Consider the following 16788-nt stretch of genomic DNA (forward strand, 5'->3'; position numbering starts at 1 on the left):
GCTCTGACCCCTTACCAGAGCCCCTCAGCGCCCTCCTCCACCACCTCCACCACGTCCCCGCTCCTCATGGCGAGGGTGTCTGGGCCCCCCTTCTCATCGTCCAGCACCACTGTGTACTTCCCAGGGACCTGCGGGAGACGGACACAGGCAGAGTGCCAGTGGGTCAGCACCTGCTGCTCAGTGCCAGCAAGAGGACACGAACTTGTGCTGCACTTGGCACCTGGGCAGCGCCACTCAGGGCAGGGAGTGTGCGTCCAGAGCGGGCTTCAAGAGACCCCGCTATGGGAGCAAGGCCCCTCCTGCAGCTCACATGTTTTAGGAAGATGCTGCTAGGCCCCATGTTATCACCACGTTAGAAACCCGAGCGTGGGTGCCAGGTGTCCTCAGGCTCCCTGGCCTCACGGCTGGGCACACTGGGCTCGGTGCTGGTCTCAGCAACCCCCCTTCTGGAATGCCTGCCCTCTGGCGGGCTCGTTCTAGGTGGCCCTCTCAGGCTGTTCTCTTTGGAGGACATCCTTACCTAAAGTGTTACAAGGCTGAATGCTGTTTTGTGCTTCCTGTGAGAGGAGATTCTCATCTGTTGTGTCCCCTGCTTTATCAGGTGTTGGGAACGCTGGTACCCAGTGGACACTAAACCAATGTCTATGGGGTCAGTTCTGCTGTGGTGTGGGCTGAGGAGCAGATGCTGTTCTTGAGCAGCCCGGGCACTCCTGACCTCACAGAAGCACGTGAGCTGCAGGAGGCGCTCTGGCAGCAGGGCCTGGGCAGGATTGGTGAGGGCCCATCCTCCTCACACAGCTACCTTCTCCAGGGGACAGCACCCACCACCATCACCCAGGCAGGACAAGGTTACCAGCTTCTTGGGGCCCACTCCACCATCCTCCTCTGCATCGGATGAGTTGATGGGCTCCTCAGCACTTGACCAGCCGCCCTCGTCCTCAGGGACCTCCAGTGAGTGGGACGTTTTGCTCCAGCCTAAGGGTGGAAGAGGCTCCAGTGAGGGCCACGTCCATGAGAAGCTGCCATCCATCCAGCTGTTCCACACGAGTCCCACAGATTCCCTGAAATGTGCAGCCCTGGGTCCAAGCTGAGCCAATCACAGGACCCGCCTGCCCAGGGTCCCGGCTCCACCCATTGTCAAAATGCTGGGACTGTGTTCCAAGTCACAGGAAGACTGACAGGGTGTGATGGCATCTGCTCCCAGCTGCCAATTCATGGGGAGAGAAAGCCCAGACCCTGCACGGAGACCTGTGCCTGTGTCAGGCTGCAGCCCCACAAGCCTACACCCTACAGCAAACACTGGAGGAGAAGGCATTTCAGTTAACACTGTGACAACCAACACCTCCCAGACCAGCCAGGAAGGCAGTTTCTAGCCCAAAACGACCCCATGGATCTCTGGTCTGTAAGCTGAGGGGCTGTGTACTCGCAGGGCAGGGAGCACGCAGGTGGGGATGCTGAGCAACCAGGACAGGCTGTACAGTGGTTGCAACGAAGCCAGGCTCTACCTTGGCCTCTAGTCCAGCCCACCAACCCTGGCCAGCCAGGCGGGACCTAGACTATATCTATTGCTTTGTTAGTGTTCCTCCTGCCTAGTGTCCCCCCGGGGTGGAGTGGTGTTCCCATCATGGGGGAGATGGAGACCAGGAATTCCCAAGGGTGATAAATAGAGTAAGTGCACTGGGCACCTGCCTTCAGTACCAAGAAGCACAGGGCCGAAGACAGATGCCCAGTGCATGAAATGGCACCTTAATGCTTCAACAAGGAGCAAGCGTGTCAGAGACAGGCAGATGGCCCAGTGGGTTTGCACCTGCCACAGCCTGCTCCAGGCTGAAGCTGCCTTTTCCTGTGAGAGAGAGGTGCTGGGGTGCGAAGAGCTCACAGAGGAGCCCCAGGCACGAGTGCATGTGTGCCTTACCCGCCCCACGAAGTCAGGGCTGCAAGAGACAAACCGTCCCTCCCACACCTGAGGACATTCAAGGCTGGCAATGAAAAGCTTCTGCTGAGAGGGCCTGGAAAGTCACCTTGTCTTTCTAGACAAGGGAGCCGCCCGTCCTCATACCAGGCCAGGTGCAGCCTGAGCCCTTCCCCCGAGCTCCACTCTCCTGGGGCTGGCTGCAGGAGAGGGGGATGGCTGTGCAGTTGGCTCTGCAGGTGCCACACCAGGCTTGCGCCTGGGCAGGACCTGGGGACTGGGTCTGCAGGGCAGTTGCCTGTCCTCCCTGCTCCGAGCCCACCTGCAGCTGCAGCCCAGCTTGGAGCTGGAGCACTGGTGCCAGGATCCCGCTCAGACGTCCCCTCCCTTCCCACAGCCCCATCCAGGTGGGGCCTCTGACCAAGCAGGACTAAAGTCTGCGAGGACAGCAGGGACAAGACGAGGACTGCCACGGCACCTTCTGTAGGCAGAGAGCCTTCTCTCTGCCCAGCCGGATGTTACATGGAAACCCCTGCTTTAGCATGCGTGTCTGTGAGGGAGACCTCAGGGCTCAGCCTCTGGCACTGCCAGAGAACCCCAACAGTGCCAGGCGTGGGCTTGGCCTGGAGCCTCTGGACAAGCCCTCTGACGGGGCTTCAGTGGGTCCCTCGTTAGAAGGCGTGCGGGAGAAGTGACAGCCTGCTGAGGGGTGGGCACACAGAGCACTGGAGGCGAGTGGCCTTGAAGCCGGTGCCCCACTCTCAATCTGGGACGCTGGGGGATTCTGTGCACAATGAGGCCCAGGTGACCTGTGACCTGTGGCCTGTGACCATTTTCCACAGAATGGTCCTTTATATTGTCAATGCTGCAAAACGACTTCCAGGCCAATGGCTTTCAGTAAAGCACTGGTCATGGCCCACAGAGCCATAGGGGGGCGTGGGCCCAGCACCGCAGGTGCCCTCCCAGCAGCACACACAGTGCTCACCTCCACTCACAGGAGGGGGGCGCCTGCAGAGGCAAAACTGCCTGGCTGCAAAGGAGGCGGACGCCGGTTCTGCCCTGCAGTGTCTGCCAGGCCAACTTGGCCAGCCCTCGCGGTGTGCCCTGGGCTGAGAGCACCGAGGGCTCAGAGACTTGGTCACAAGCAGAAAGTACCTAACGGACAAGCAGACCTTCGCAGAGGCTGCCAACGGAGCCCACCTGGGTCTCGGCTGCAGCGGGCTGGGTGTCTGCCTGTGCTTAGGACAGGCGGGCACGCCAACCAGCTCCTGGCTCTGAACCATGCCCAGCGGCAGCAAGAAGGCTGGCGCGGGATGCTTGGGGCTCTGAGCTTGGACACCGGAATGAGCCTGAGAGCCCAGCAGTACGGGTGGCCTCTGGGGCGGACTGGGATGCTGTTCAGCGTGCCCCTGGGAACCTTCACAACTGTTCGCACAGCTCAGGAGGATCTAAAACGTGACACTGTCTCCTGCACCTGCATCCTTGGCTGGGCAGAGGAGGCCTTGGGTGTCCCTGGGGGTCACCCTTGGAACATAAATGAGCAGGAAACAAGAAGCCCAGTCCCAACATGGAGTTTGATCCTCCCATCTGCCACACAGCCATCTCCCCTCTGCAAGGGGAGGGTGGACCAGATCTGTCGCCTCATTGCCTCAGAAGGATCAGCAAGCTGGTGAGGCAGGCCGGGTGCTGGTACTGTGGGGCCACAGCTTACCACAGCCACTGGACAACAACCCAGCCCAACTTCAGCCAGGTGCAGCGGCAGCAAGCTGCTGCCCAGGGTCACTCATGAGGGGCAGGTCTGCTGAGGGGTCAGTGGGAAGCCAGTGTCCCCCAGCATCTGTCACCAGGCATCTAGCTGTAGGCCACCAGGGCCACCTCTGCCTGTGGGGCCTGCTCGTGTCATCCTAGGTGGCCTGCGTGGGCCACACACAGCCCTCCCGGCCGGTGTCCAGCAGCTGAGCCATGCTACCTCGCAAACCAAAGGGAGTCGGGTCGCTCTTTACTGCATGCCGCTTAGCCTTTCTGTCAGGGCTGGTAGGAGGAGCTGCAGAAGGAGGCAGAGGCAAAGAGACAGAGAGTGAGGGGTGGCCAGGGGCAGAGGGGCCCGTGAGATGGGATGGACACAGCACCGGGGGTTCCCTCCAGATCAAGAGTAGCTCTGTGGGCGTGCGAGGTGGCACGGGGGAGGGGGAGGGCAGTGGGGAAGAAGGGGGCTGCTGGGCAGTGGCTTGGGCCACGTCAGTCTTGGGCCCGCCCCAGGACCTGTCCTTGGCTCTGTATCATCAAAGGTGCAGCACTGTCAGGGCTGCTGCGTCTCTCAGCATCTCACACACGGAGAAGAGCCCCCCGTTCTCTGCACCAGAATCTGGCCACTGAACAGGGCCCTGGTCAGCCTGGCCTCGAGCACTGGGAGGGAGCCTCCAGGGCTGGTGGCCAGGCCTTTGGCCACCCAGGAGCACTCCAGGCCGATGGAGCTGATGGGATCTCAATCGGGCATCCTGGGCCAGCCCGCTCACCAGCAAGTGCCCGAGAGGGTACCTGACCAGGGTCTCGGCTGTGGTGGGAGAGTGTCTGCAGCCAGAAGGGCAACTGCTGGGCAGCTCAGGGAAAAGAGGGGCGGGCAGGGCAGGGAGAGCAGAGTCGGGCCAGAGAGCCAGGAAGCCCAGGTCGGAGCAGGCCCGCAGAGCTGGCCTTGGCATTTTCAAAAGGACACCCTGAAAGACGACTTCAGGTGTCGGTAGGGACACTCAGGGGTCACAGGAGGATGCTGTGAAAGAGCTTTGGATGGGCTGTGCGTGGGATGAAGGGGCGGGGCCTCCTGAGAAGGTCCCCCCAGATGGCCACCACACCATGCAAGACAGATGCCGCCACAGGAACACAGGTGAAGACAGACCTCAGGCAGCAGTGCCTCTTTACCTCTCTGACCTTTGAGGTTAGCAAAGCCCTGCAGGGTGAAGCGCTTTCTGGAAAGTGCGGAACTTTCTGAAGTAGAGCTAGAGACCGCGTCATCTAGGAGGAAGAGAGACGTGCAGAGGGCCTGCAGCCCGGCCAGCGTGGCGGGCACAGAGCCCAGGGGCCGGTCCTCATGCTTCCCCGAGTTGGCTGGAGCGGGGCGCAGAGTGTCAGAATGCGGGGTGTGCAGTGAGTCCCAGGCCCTCTGGAGGGGGAGGGGACCCTGAGTCCCAGCAACTGCGCCCAGTGCCCTAGGAAGGGCACTTCCCTGCACATGGCCGGAGGAACACTCGTGTCATGGCAGACACCCACCTTTGCCTTTCTCGGGGGGCTTTGGCAGTGACGAGCTTACATATCCTTCCAGACTCAGGGGGTCTGTCTTCCTCTCCTCCAGCTTCTTGACGTGTCTCGAGTTCCCTCCTGAGGGGCTGGTGACAGCAGACACACAAAACAGCATGCTGCCCGGTTAGCTTCCAGAACTCTCTGAGGACGGGAGTCCGGGCACTCTCGGCTCCCAGACCACCCCCGAGGCGGCCCATCATACTGCCTCAGAGCAGGGAGCAGCCACTGGACAGCCAGTGTTGTCCAGTGGCTGTCCAGCCAGGGAGCAGGTGAGAGCAGGAAGCACCCTCCTCCCCACCAGCGGGAGTCGCTGGGGGGTCTCTCTAAAGTCTCTGTTTAGGGCTCATTTATTTGGGCTCCATTGATTCCATGAGTGATAAAAGGAGACTTTTGTAAGAAAGAGGAAGAATAAAGTGAACGAGTAAAATAACAAAGGAAAAATGAGGACAGAAGAGAGGACAAAGCAGTGCGCGGCGATGTCCCCACCGTCGTGGGAAACAGACCACAGGGAGCAACAGTCGAGGAGGCCGGGGATGGGATGGCGGGGAGGCGGCAGAGGGCGTCTCTGGGGCTGACCCTTGGGGGGAAGCCACCAGCATGTAATTCCCAGACAATGACACTGGAGGGACCTGGGGCAAACTTGGCCCAAGGACCAGGAGGCCCCGGTGACAGTTGTGAGTGAGCTCCAGGGCCCGGGCCAGCTGTGCCAGGCTCCCAGCCTTGTGTGGGCCTCACCTGGTGCTGGACGGCGCGGGCAGGGGCAGGCTGTGGGAGTGCTCCAGGGTCCTGTGCTGGCTGGCTTCTGCAGGGGAAGGAAGGCCACAGGCTGTGTCAGCGAGCTCCGAGCTCAGGCAGCCTGTGGGGAGCTGTGGATGCCTGAGGGGACAGGAAGTGGTGGCCGGCCCTCACCTCGACACGCCTGCAGCTGGCTGGTCAGCACCTTCCGAATCTCATTCACCCATGCGGCTTTAATTTCAGGAGTTGGTGCCTGTTCCCCAAAAGAAACGCAGGAATAAGTACCGGGTGACATGCACTCTTGAGACTTCCAAGGACACTCCTAGGAATCCAGTCAGATCACTGCCATGGGTCAGAGGGACAGATGGGGACCCGTTCGTGGGATGCTTGCCTTGCAGAGGAAAGGGCCTTGCAGCCATGCCCAGTGCCTAGGGCTGGGCAATGGCAGCAGTCACCTGTCAGGAGGCTGGAGCTCTGGTGACCACAGTGGTGTCTCCCAGCAAACCTATGCTTAAGGGTCTCTGGGAAGCAGCCTTGACCCTCTTTAGGTGACAATATCAGTGGTGGGTCTGAAACCCACAGGTAGATGACAAACAGCCAGGTTGGAGCAGTCACAGGGCTGCTGTGCAGGCTCAAGACAGCAAGAGGCCCTGGGCTCCTGGGCTCCGAGCCGAGTGCTTCCAGATGGGCTGGCTCCTTGGGGTGCCGTGTGGGGTCTGAGCAGGGCCCCTGCTTGTCTCAGCTCTGCGGGGCGTTGGTGGCAGGGCTGGAGGGCATCCTGGGCTTCAGTGCTGCCTGGCCATGCACCCTGCACAGGGCCATGTCGTCCTTTGTGTTAGAATCCTGAAGAGTAAGTGGCCGGGCCCCTCCCCACATGTGGCTCAGCCCCTCACAGGGCACTTGGGTCAACTAGGGCCTCAAGCAAAGGGCTCTGTCCCGAGTCTACATGACAGCTCTGGCTCCCCATCCGCTCAGCGAGGACAGTGCCACCACTTCTCCACCGGGGAACCAGGCCCTGAGATGAAGCCCTCTCCTGCGCAGCCCAGGGTACAGGAGCGTGAGCGTCTCGGGAGTCGCTTCCAGCACCCTGGTCTCTCCCGAGTTCACCCTGGATCCTGCTCAGGTCCGACACCCAGGGCAGAAGACACAAGGCCTATTGAGAGGGCTTTCACCGGCCGTCCTTAGGAGGAGGGCTCCCCTGCACCCGGCCTGTGGAACAGGTGAGTGCCCTACCTGGACGATGTAGACCTCCTCTCTCGAGTTATACCAGATCTCAAACTTCTTGGCGTCACCCTTCACATTCTCTGTGATGCCGACGGCAGTCATCTGGTGAGTGCAGAACCAGAGACCGGTGTCAATGTCCACTGGCTTGAAGACATGGGGGGCAAGGTGGCGAGAACACCACTCTCCACCTAAAGACAACGCCCCTCGGTCCTCAGGTCCTCACCTGGTGCTGGGCACCAGTGCCCTCGGGGTCAGACCGAGGCTTTGTTAAACACCAACCCGGCCACAGGCGTCCCGCCCCGGGGACGGCAGGTCTGCACCGCAGTCTCACTCACATTCAAGGACTGCTTGTAGCTGTAGGAGGGGGCCTTCTCGTAGCCCTCGCCGTTCTCCTCCCGCTTCTTGCAGAAGAGCACGGCCTTCTCGTGCAGGAACAGGTGCCGCTGCATGGGCTTGAACCTGGCCAGCTCCTTCACCTTGGTGTGGCCCTTCTTGTGGTCTGTCCACACACTGAAGGAGCCCTGCATCAGCAGCTTCCCCAGGTCACTGAGGTTCCCCTGCAACAGGACAGAGCCCAGGGCGTCAGGGGCCGAGGTGGAGGCTGGGCCGCTGAGTGAAGCAGCCCCCTGCAGAGGCCACTTGCTATAGGGTTCCCAGCACAGGGCACTCTAAGGAGCCAAAACCATGGGGACAATGGAAGATGGGTGACTGCCGGGGACTGGGAGGAGGAGGGACATGAGGCAGACAGAGGGTTCTCGGGCTGTCAGACTGTGACACTGCAACACTGGACATGGAATATTATGCATGATCCCAAACTACGGAATGCTCAGCCCCGGGAGAACACCTCGACTCTGAGCCTCACGTGACAGTGACACATCAACACTGGCGCTTCAGTCGCGACAGGTGTGCCACTAACGCAAGACGTCGGTCACAGGAGGAGGTGTGGCATCTCTGCTTAAACAAGCCACATCTATTAATTTAACAAAAAATGAGACTGAGTCCCAAGTGGACAGAGGGGCAGAGACTTCAGTGGCCTGAGACGGGCCTATGAGGGGCAAACAGCAGTGTGCCTCTGACGGCCACTTGCCGTCAGTCGCCTGCCCCAAACCACACCACAGGAAACAGGTGGTCACAGCTGCTCACCAGGGACGGCTGTTGTCAGGGCAGAGTGGAGGGAGCAGGCGAGAACCCTGTCCTGCTGGAGACGCCGTGCCTCTCCCCACGTGCAGAGGGGCCCCAGGTGGCCTGCTGCTCCTCTTAGGTCCACCCAGACCTCCTGACCCAGGACCCAGGCTGCCACCAGGTTCTGGGCCACGCCTGTCCCCTCCCAGCTTAGGGAGCTTGGAGCTTGGAATCCTTGCAGGAAGCCCTGTGGATGCCCCGGGCCGGCCCTGGGTCCTTACGTCATAGCCGGTGATGGCGATGAGGTGCATGGAGTCGTTCACGGCCTTGAGGATGCCCAGGATGGAGCTCAGCGCCTCCTGCAGGTCCTCGGCCCCCTCGCAGTTCCTGCTGTACTTCAGCATTTCCTGAGGGCCGTGGGGGACGGAAGGACCTGCTCACCTGGCTCCTCAGGACAGCTGGCTCCCCAGAATGCAGCCCCTGAACTGGCCCCAGCAAGCCTGGCGTGACTTCAGACTGGGACACCGCCAGCCACCATGCTCGCACACTCCTCAGCAAGTGGCTGCCGGCTCCCTCAGCCAGCCGACGGCGGACAGGAGCACAGGCAGGGGCAGGCCCGCGGCACCCCTCCCCAGGAGCTCTCTCCTGCCACGAGCCCCAGTGAAGGCACAGAGTGGACGCTGGGCAGACCCGCAGAAGGGCTCTTCAGCTCACCCCCTCCCCACTCCTGGATGGGCTGGGGGCCAGCAGGATAAGCAGGGCATGTCCCCGCCCCGAGGAGACTCATGGGCTTGTCTGCACAGCATCCTGCAGCTGATGAGCAGAAACCCGTGGGAGGGGGGTCTGTCCAGCTGCTGACCTCGGTCCCCGGCCCTGACAATGTCTAGCACCCAGTGGGCCACACAAATGGCCGATGAGCAGGGCCACAACAAGGGGGAACCAAGTGGCTCCGAAGGTACCTCTTGGCTTGGAGGAAGGGTTTTGGGGGAAGGGGCCCAGGCCTGGGCCTGGCCAGTGGCCCTAAGGCAGCACTGACGCCTGGCCGCAGGTGGGGGAGGCGGCCAGGGAGGCCCACCTTGAGCAGCAGCTGGTACTTGGTTATTCTCTGCACGGGCTTCAGCAGGTAGGAGTCCAGGCTCAGCTTGTGGTCCAACTTCTTCTGGCACTCCTGGAACCACAGAGGCGGGGTCAGGCCACGCCCACGGTCCCTGGGGCAAACCTCGGCAGGGCCCCGAAACGCACCTGGAAGAAGGGACAGTCGGAGCACTGTCTCCACAGGCTCTCGGAGCGGGGCTTGTTCTGACAGTACTTCTCATAGATCTGGAAGTCCTGCATCTGCAGCCAGGGGGACGCACGTGTCAGATGGTCGCCTGGAGGTGTCTGCCTGTCTCTGAGCATCGGGGGACCTGGGGCTGGGGGTGTGGATGGTTTGGGGCACAGTGTCTTGGGGTGCAGATGGCTCTGCGGGCAGGGCAGGGCCGTGTTGCCTCTGAGATGGCTCATTTTAGAGAGAAGGCCAGGATGGGCTCCCGACAGTCACCTCCACCTCTCTTGACTCAGCCTTCCTGGCCTGCCTTGGGCTTTCTAGATCTGTCCCTGGGCCAGCCCCTTCATGGACGCCGAGCTGGAAGACCACTGTGGGCTTGGAGGCAGACTGCTGGGCTGGGCCGGCTGCTGGGCGGGGCAGCTGCCCGGCACCTCTCCCACTGAGGGAGCCCCTGCCCAGGGTCAGCAGACCGTGGGATCCCAGGATTGTGGGGCACTGAGAGCTTGGGGACATGGGGCAGCCTGTACCCACCCAATCTTTGGGCCCAGGTCCCCCTGGCCCTCGGTGGCTGTGCCCTCGTGGGTTGGCAGGTCAGTGACGCCTCCCACCAAGCTCCAGCCTCACTCTTCGGTTAGCTCAGTATAGCTGGCTTTTCCCCGGGGAATAACGGCTACGAACACAGACGCACACAGACACTCTCTGCGCAGAAAGTACTTCCAGGGCTTGACTTAACAGTAGTGGCCAACCCCCAGGAGTGTCCATGTCCTGGGTGGGCTTAGTGGAACATGGAGGACCCTCCGCAGAGGCTCTACTCCTACCCTTCTCATCAGCTCTCAGGAGACGCTGCCGCAGGTTGGGACCACAGGCCTACGGGAGGGTCCCCGGAGGGTCCCCACCCCACCTTAGACAGCACCTAGGAACACGCCAATAGCCTGGCTGGGCGGCCACAAGACGGCTCCTCCCTCCTTCCCGCCCACCTCTGGGTGCCAACCTAGGACAGAGCCTCAGCCTCCAGCTCTTTGTGAACCATTTAGTCTTTCTGCTGTCCGTGAGCTGCTGTCCAGGTTGCTACGCTGTCTCTCCCAGGGCCCAACACGAGGGGACCCTCGGGTTGGGAGGCACCTGGCCCATCCTGACCCAAACCTTTCCACAAATGCCTCCCTTGGAACTGTCCCCACAGCCCTGGGGAAGGAAGCAGACGCCAACGATGTTAAAGAGGGTCAATAAAGCTGGGAACTCCAGAGCCTTGTCCAGTGCTGTCCAGCAAGTGGGGCCCACAACCCGGGCAGGCACCACCCAGCACAGGCGTGGCAGGAAGGCTCAGCTCCACGACGCGCACTGGACCTGGGCCCTGGAGCAGTCCCGTGCCCAGCGTCATGTTGGACGGCTTTCTCTGTTTTGAACTATCCCCTTGCCCCTCCAGGGAGGCACCCTGGCAGCTCCTGTGCTCTGTGGCTGCGTGGGGGTGGGTGGGACCCCAGTGGAACCTGAGGCTTCAGTGTCCGGCAGTTGGGAGCCGCGGCGGGTACGCACCCTTTCCAGGAAGCACCTTCCCACCAGCTCTGGGCAGTCCGTGCAGCGTTCCAGCTCCCGCAGGAAGACCCTGGACAGGGAGGCCTGCTGAGTCTCCGCACCACACCCAGGGCCCAGCCACACCCACCCAGCGGCCCCGTTTCCAGAAGACCTCCAGCTGGACTCTGGATGGCCCAGGACTGTGTGGTGCCAACACCCACCAGGCCTGGGGACCCCGCAGCCCAGCCTGACCCCGGCTCCTCCTGTGCGCAGCCTCAGACTGTTCACCTCTGGTCAGCGGCGGCACACGCAGAGGTCACAGCTGCTTTGCCATCAGCAGGAGGCAGCAGGAAGTTGGAAGAATCAGGTGGGCAGTTAGGGGCTCTGGAGGCCCCTGCCCACTGGCCATGACCCTGTGGGCTTCCTGCAGACACACCGAGGGGCCCTCTCCTCGGCTCCAGGGTGGGCTTTCCTCTCCAGATTTCTGGCTTGCTTTTGCCCCTGGGGGAGGGGGAGCTGCTGGGGTCCACCGTGGATGCCGGCACTAGAGCTTTGACTGGTGCCCAGGGACAAGGCTGCTAAGGAAGGCCTCACGACCACTGGCAGGTGGCTGGTGGGCGGGAGGGACAGTATCTTGGTACTGCTCTGACCAGGTCCACCCATGCTGGGCCTTGTCCCAGGACCCAGGGACGTGCTGTCCACCTGTGGGCCTTCTACACAGGACACTTGGCTCGTTCATCTTCTCTCTCATGAGCTCCCAAAACCCATAGTGAAAGGAGCCGAGCAAGCAGCCCAGATGTACCCCCTGTGCACCGCCCAAGCCACAGAGAGGCAGCCGTGCTCCGAGGACAGCAGCACCCTGTGCTCTCGAGGGGACAGCAGGGAAGGGACGTCTGGGGCGCCACTCTTCAAGAATGGGCTTAAGGGCCAAGTGCATCTTGCTAAGTGGTGTGACCTTTAGGGCCCCAAAGCAGCAAATGCACATCCTTTTGGTGGGGACAAGGAGGAGGACAGAGGGGTCCGGCCCACTCCTGGCTCCCGGCACCACAGTCCTTTGGACGGCTTTGCCACATGGGGCCACCCTGGGCACTTGTCAGCAGGGAAGGCCCAGGATGGCTCTCAGGATGCCCCGAGCGGCCACTGTGCCTCTGCGCTCTCTGTGCATCAGGCCCTGGAGAGATCTGTCCCTATCAAGCAGAGACCAATGGCTAGCAGGTCCCAGCTGCATTGGAAGGGAGAGGTCACAGAGTGTGTGGGGGCAGAGGAAGGGCCCCACCTGTTATGAAAGTGATAGATTTCCTCCATATTTCCAAACAGAACGTCCTTCTTGTTGTGCAGGCCAGTCGAAATGAGGTGCGTCATCAAAGGATTCTCCATCTCAGCCGCGTAGCCCTGCGGGAGAGGGCAAAGCTCAGCATGAGCACCAGACCCGGAGACGCAGGTCAGGCAGGAGTGGACGGGTGAGCTGGTGGCGCATGGCTGTCTCTGAGCTGGGCCTCTGAACAAGGCCCTCAGCACAGAGTGGGTCACAAGCAGCACCCAATGTGGGCCTCCTCCTTCCTCTTTAGCCTTTTTATTCAAATTCATACAAAGGGCACGGACCTCTCTGCACCTGCAAGACTAACTGTGCGTCTGCTGCCATGAACCTCCAGGTCACCACCTGGAGTGCTTGGCCCCAGCAGACCCCTCCCCAGGTGCCCCAGTCAACCTCTCACCCTAGACTGCCTGGTTCCAGAACTTCCCATAAGCAGAGCTGCATACTCTTTGGCCACCTCTTGCACTGTCACTAGCCTGTCACGTGTGCTGTGTGTATTAATGGCTCTGGGCTGCTGAAGCCTCCGTCCTGAGCAGATCTACTCTCTCAGCTCTGTCCTCCCCTTCTGTGGACGTGGAGGGCGTCCAGTCGGGCTGCTCTGAGCAGCGTGGCCTTGGGCATCTTATGTGCTTTTCCATGGACACAAACTTGCATTTCTAAGCAGCAGTTTCCAAGCGAAGCCACCGGGGGGGTGGTGGGGGGGGGAGAGTGGACCCTCCCACTGCAGCACGAGCCTCACCTCCAGGACAGAAAGCAGCTCCTCCACGTAGGCCCGCTCGGTGTCCAGTAGCTCGTTCATCACGTGCCTGTGGGCGGGGCGTGAGGAGAGCACACACGTGAGGCCCGGGCAGCAGCAGTCCTGGGTCTCAAGTCAGGCTGGGAGGTAGATAAGCTACCAGTCCAACGCAAAGGGCTTGCCCAGCCTGAGGGGCTGCAGGGGAGCTGAGCCCGCGGGACACTTCTCAGGGCTCCCCTCGCTGCTCTGGCCTCACACCCCTTGCTGGCCATCTCTTGTGCTGCCTTCCAAGAGCAATCCCCTGACCCACGTCCTGGCCTTGGGGGTTCCCTCTGCAGAAAACCAGCCCTGTCCTCAGGCACACTGTCATCAACACCCCTCCCTCTCCCCCACTAGGGAGCCCCACCTCCCAGGGCCTCCAGGGCTGCAGGGCCTCCAGGCTCCCTGCGTGGGCACCTCCTGTGCCCCCCGAGGGCTGGGCCTGGCTCTCCATCCCTTCTGTCACCCAGCCAGCTCCCCTCCTGCAGGTAGGCATGCAGTGGCCCTGTGGACTCACTCTGTGCCTCAGCTGAGGAGCCCCTGAGGGGGGTGGGCTTACAAATAAGACATTCAGGACCAAGCCTCCCTGTTAGGGCGAATGACCAGCCCGCCACGTAGTCCACAGAAACCAGGGTCAAAGGCCCCGGAATGCACTTAGGTGAGGTCCCTGCTGAGCAGCCGGCAGCACTGAAGGCCCCCGCTCTGCATGTGAACGTGGTGGCAGGGAGGGACCTGGGCCTCCCCACAGCCACGGCCTGGATGGTGCAGGTGTCGCTGATCTCCGGCCTGTGCTTCTGCGTCTGGAAGCCTCTTCCACGCCCCCTTCTCCCCTCTGCCCGTTAGCCTCTGCCAGAGGCAGCAGCGGCAGGTCTGTCCTTCACCCCTTCAGAGGGCTCTGCTGTGGGTGCTGGGGACATCCTGCCCTCTGCTTGTCCCTGTGGCCCCAGGAGACTCTCCAGACTGACTTGGAGTCACAATGATCTAACGGAGCCAGGTCAAGGTCCCCTGGCAGGCTGCTCAGGGTAAACAGGGAGAGTGCAGACGTCCAGGGCACTGGTCAGCGGGCAGTCCCGCACACCGTCAGTTGGCTTCCTTCTAACTGCTGATGTGCCCACCAGGTCTGGACTGACCGTCCTGCACTGTGGGTTACGGCTTCCTTCCACTCAACCTCCTGTGCTCTGCTGCCTGGCTCTGGTCACCACCTGGAGTGCTTGGCCCCCCAGCCGTCCTCCCTTGAAGCTGAGTGGTCAAGACAGGGAGGTGCTTTTTGACTGCACCACAGTCCATGAACCTGGGACCTGGGTCCCTGGGGACAAAGGGCTCCAGGAGGTATGTCCAGGGCCGTGCTGCCCTCCGCAGTGCTCTGGCAGTGTGTGGCCACTAATGACAAAACCTCAGCCCCGGACCCTCGCTGGCCACACCTACCTGCTCGCGCTGCCCTTGGGGCCATGGCTGCTGCGGGGACGTACTGGCCTTGTGCCCTGGTGAGGCTCCCCCTTAGCTGGTGGCAAGTGGAGTGGTCATGGATGGCCGGGGACGGTCTCTCCCCGGCTCCACTCCTCCTCTCCCTCAAAACTGGGCCCCAGCGGTTTCCTTCTTTCTGTGGCCCCCGCAGGGTGGCCCAGGAGGCAGCACCTGGCCGACCCTGGCCATCCAGGGGTATAAGGCACATGGCTCCCGATCCCTGACACTCCTGGGGCAGTGCTCGCCCCAGGCTCCCCCATGCCACACACAACCTCCTCAGAGGCCAGGTGGACGCCAGGTCAGGGGACTGAGCCTGGTGGGAACAGGAAGGGTGCTGGTGAAGGAAGTCCTGGCCGCTGAGCCTCGCTGCAGGTGGAGGGACGGTGGGTCCTGGTGGGGTGTGTCTGAGCTCAGAGTCTGGCCTGTGACGCACAAGCCCAGGGGCCTGCAGCCTCTGTGGGGGCAGGTGGGCGGCCAGCTCAGTGGAGGGTGAAATCCTCCGAAGTGACAGGTGGCCCGGTCAGGAGAAGCCAGTGGAGCCGTCCAAAGGCCACGCGGGATCTGTGTGTGCAGCCACAGCCACACGTGTGCCCCACTCTGCACGCTCCTGCTCCCTTCCTGCTCTGCTCTGCACCGTCCTGCACTCACCACACCCAGACCTGGGGGCCGGAGGAGAGCTGTGACCCACCTGCGCAGGATGGCCAGGCCCTCCTCCTCGTCCCCTGTGGAGCTGCCCCGGCCCTGCCGGTTCTCACTCATTTCACTCTGAGGAGAGAAGAACAGCGAGTCGCTTTGAGAATCAGTAGGAGCACCTCAGGGACCAATGGCCAAAGCCAGGGCCCTGCCCAGCTCCCGTCTGGGCGTCGGAGGAGATGGAGCCCCACAGGCTGCAGAGCTGGAGGCCCAGCCAGGAGGGCTGGGGCCGGGCACAGGAGGAGCTGAGGCCCTTCCCTGGGAAGCCATGGCCTTGGGCATTGAGATGGGGCAGCCTCACCTTGGCCCTCCTGTAGGGCCCCCTCCGGAGCGCGCTGTCTTCAGAGCCAGAGTTCTCAGATCCCCGCCAGGAGCCTGGTTTGGAAGAGGTGGGGAAGGGGCGTTAGCTCTACCTGGGGAGGGGGACACCAGGAAAAGGCCCAAGGAAAGGACAGAAGCCACGCGGGGGTGGACAGTGATAAACTGGCTGGGTGGAAAGAGGGGACAGGCCCCCTGACCAGCCTCCACAGCCCCTGGGACAGCGGCGCTTGCAGCTGAGGGGGAGCAGGGTGGGTGAGAGGAAGGAAGCTCGGGGTGTGGACACCCGGAGCCCCCAGCCCAGCAGGGCTCCACAGGCCAGGAACAGCCCCTCTGCCCACACCAGGGAGGTGGGCCTGGCGCTGGAGGCCTGGTAGGGGTTCCTGACTGGTGTGTGCAGACACCCGAGGCCAGGGCCGAGGTTCCCAGGACCACTCGTCTCTTGGCATCCATGGAGGGGCCGGGAAAGTGCTTTTGATGCAGGGAAGAGGCGGGAAGGACCCTGAGAAGTGGCGTGGTGCCTGCCCTGGCCTGGAGAAGGGCTCTTTTGGGATTGGGACGCAGGGGTTGGCAGGCCATGGAGCCCTCCGGCTGGCACAGTCTGGGACACGGCTAGGTGGGGGAGAGACCCTCTAGCTCTCCTAGAACTCTGCACTGCTGTGGTCTCAGAGCAAAGCAAGAGTGCGGCTGAGTCCCCCTAAACCTGAGCCCAGCCAGACTGCTGATCCGACTGGAGGCCCGCTGGGGAGGGAGGAGCCACGAGGTGGCTGCACCTGGGGAGGGGCAGGGCGACTTGGTGAGCGCCTCCGGCCGGGGGGCCACGGGCTGCACGGGCCGGGTCTGCTTGGCCGCCAGCTTCTTCAGGCTCGCCTGCCTGCGGTGGAACATCTCGTGCATGCTCTCTTGCTTCTGGAAGACTTTCTGCACGTGATCCTGGGAGGACAGAGCTGCTAACGGTCTGCAGTGTCGGCACCAGCCCCCAAGAACCCCCGTCCCATGGGAACGTGCCTCAGCGTGCAGAGACCCCTCTGTGTGTAAGATGGCGTGGCCACACCACACTGAGTCCTGATCACTGAGGACGCGCACCAGAAGCTCTACTGGGGACCTTCTCCAGAGCTGGCAGGGCCAGCCGTGGGAGGTGGAATAAATGTCTCTCG

General features: G+C 62.3%; 1 protein-coding gene across 15 annotated transcripts in view; it reads right to left on the bottom strand.

Annotated features, from left to right (window-relative positions):
- Nucleotides 1-16788, bottom strand: part of Mcf2l (MCF.2 cell line derived transforming sequence like) — a 91191-nt gene that overhangs the window by 2925 nt on the left and 71478 nt on the right. For 6 of the 15 annotated variants that reach the window (XM_048800585.1, XM_048800592.1, XM_048800591.1 and 3 more), the window contains 18 exons: nt 16405-16564; nt 15615-15688; nt 15309-15385; nt 13121-13187; nt 12343-12458; nt 11088-11157; nt 9530-9622; nt 9363-9455; nt 8569-8694; nt 7501-7722; nt 7175-7267; nt 6116-6194; nt 5942-6008; nt 5177-5292; nt 4829-4921; nt 3882-3956; nt 854-975; nt 1-128 (listed from right to left, as the gene is read on the bottom strand). In XM_048800585.1, the coding sequence (XP_048656542.1) occupies nt 12-128; nt 854-975; nt 3882-3956; nt 4829-4921; nt 5177-5292; nt 5942-6008; nt 6116-6194; nt 7175-7267; nt 7501-7722; nt 8569-8694; nt 9363-9455; nt 9530-9622; nt 11088-11157; nt 12343-12458; nt 13121-13187; nt 15309-15385; nt 15615-15688; nt 16405-16564 (1860 nt within the window). In that variant the 3' untranslated portion in view covers nt 1-11. The remainder of the gene's footprint in view (nt 129-853; nt 976-3881; nt 3957-4828; nt 4922-5176; nt 5293-5941; nt 6009-6115; nt 6195-7174; nt 7268-7500; nt 7723-8568; nt 8695-9362; nt 9456-9529; nt 9623-11087; nt 11158-12342; nt 12459-13120; nt 13188-15308; nt 15386-15614; nt 15689-16404; nt 16565-16788) is intronic. The other 9 variants (XM_048800590.1, XM_048800597.1, XM_048800596.1 and 6 more) reach the window with 6 other exon arrangements.

The sequence above is a fragment of the Marmota marmota genome, unplaced genomic scaffold (assembly GCF_001458135.2).
Source record: "Marmota marmota marmota unplaced genomic scaffold, marMar, whole genome shotgun sequence".
Lineage (NCBI taxonomy): Eukaryota > Metazoa > Chordata > Mammalia > Rodentia > Sciuridae > Marmota > Marmota marmota.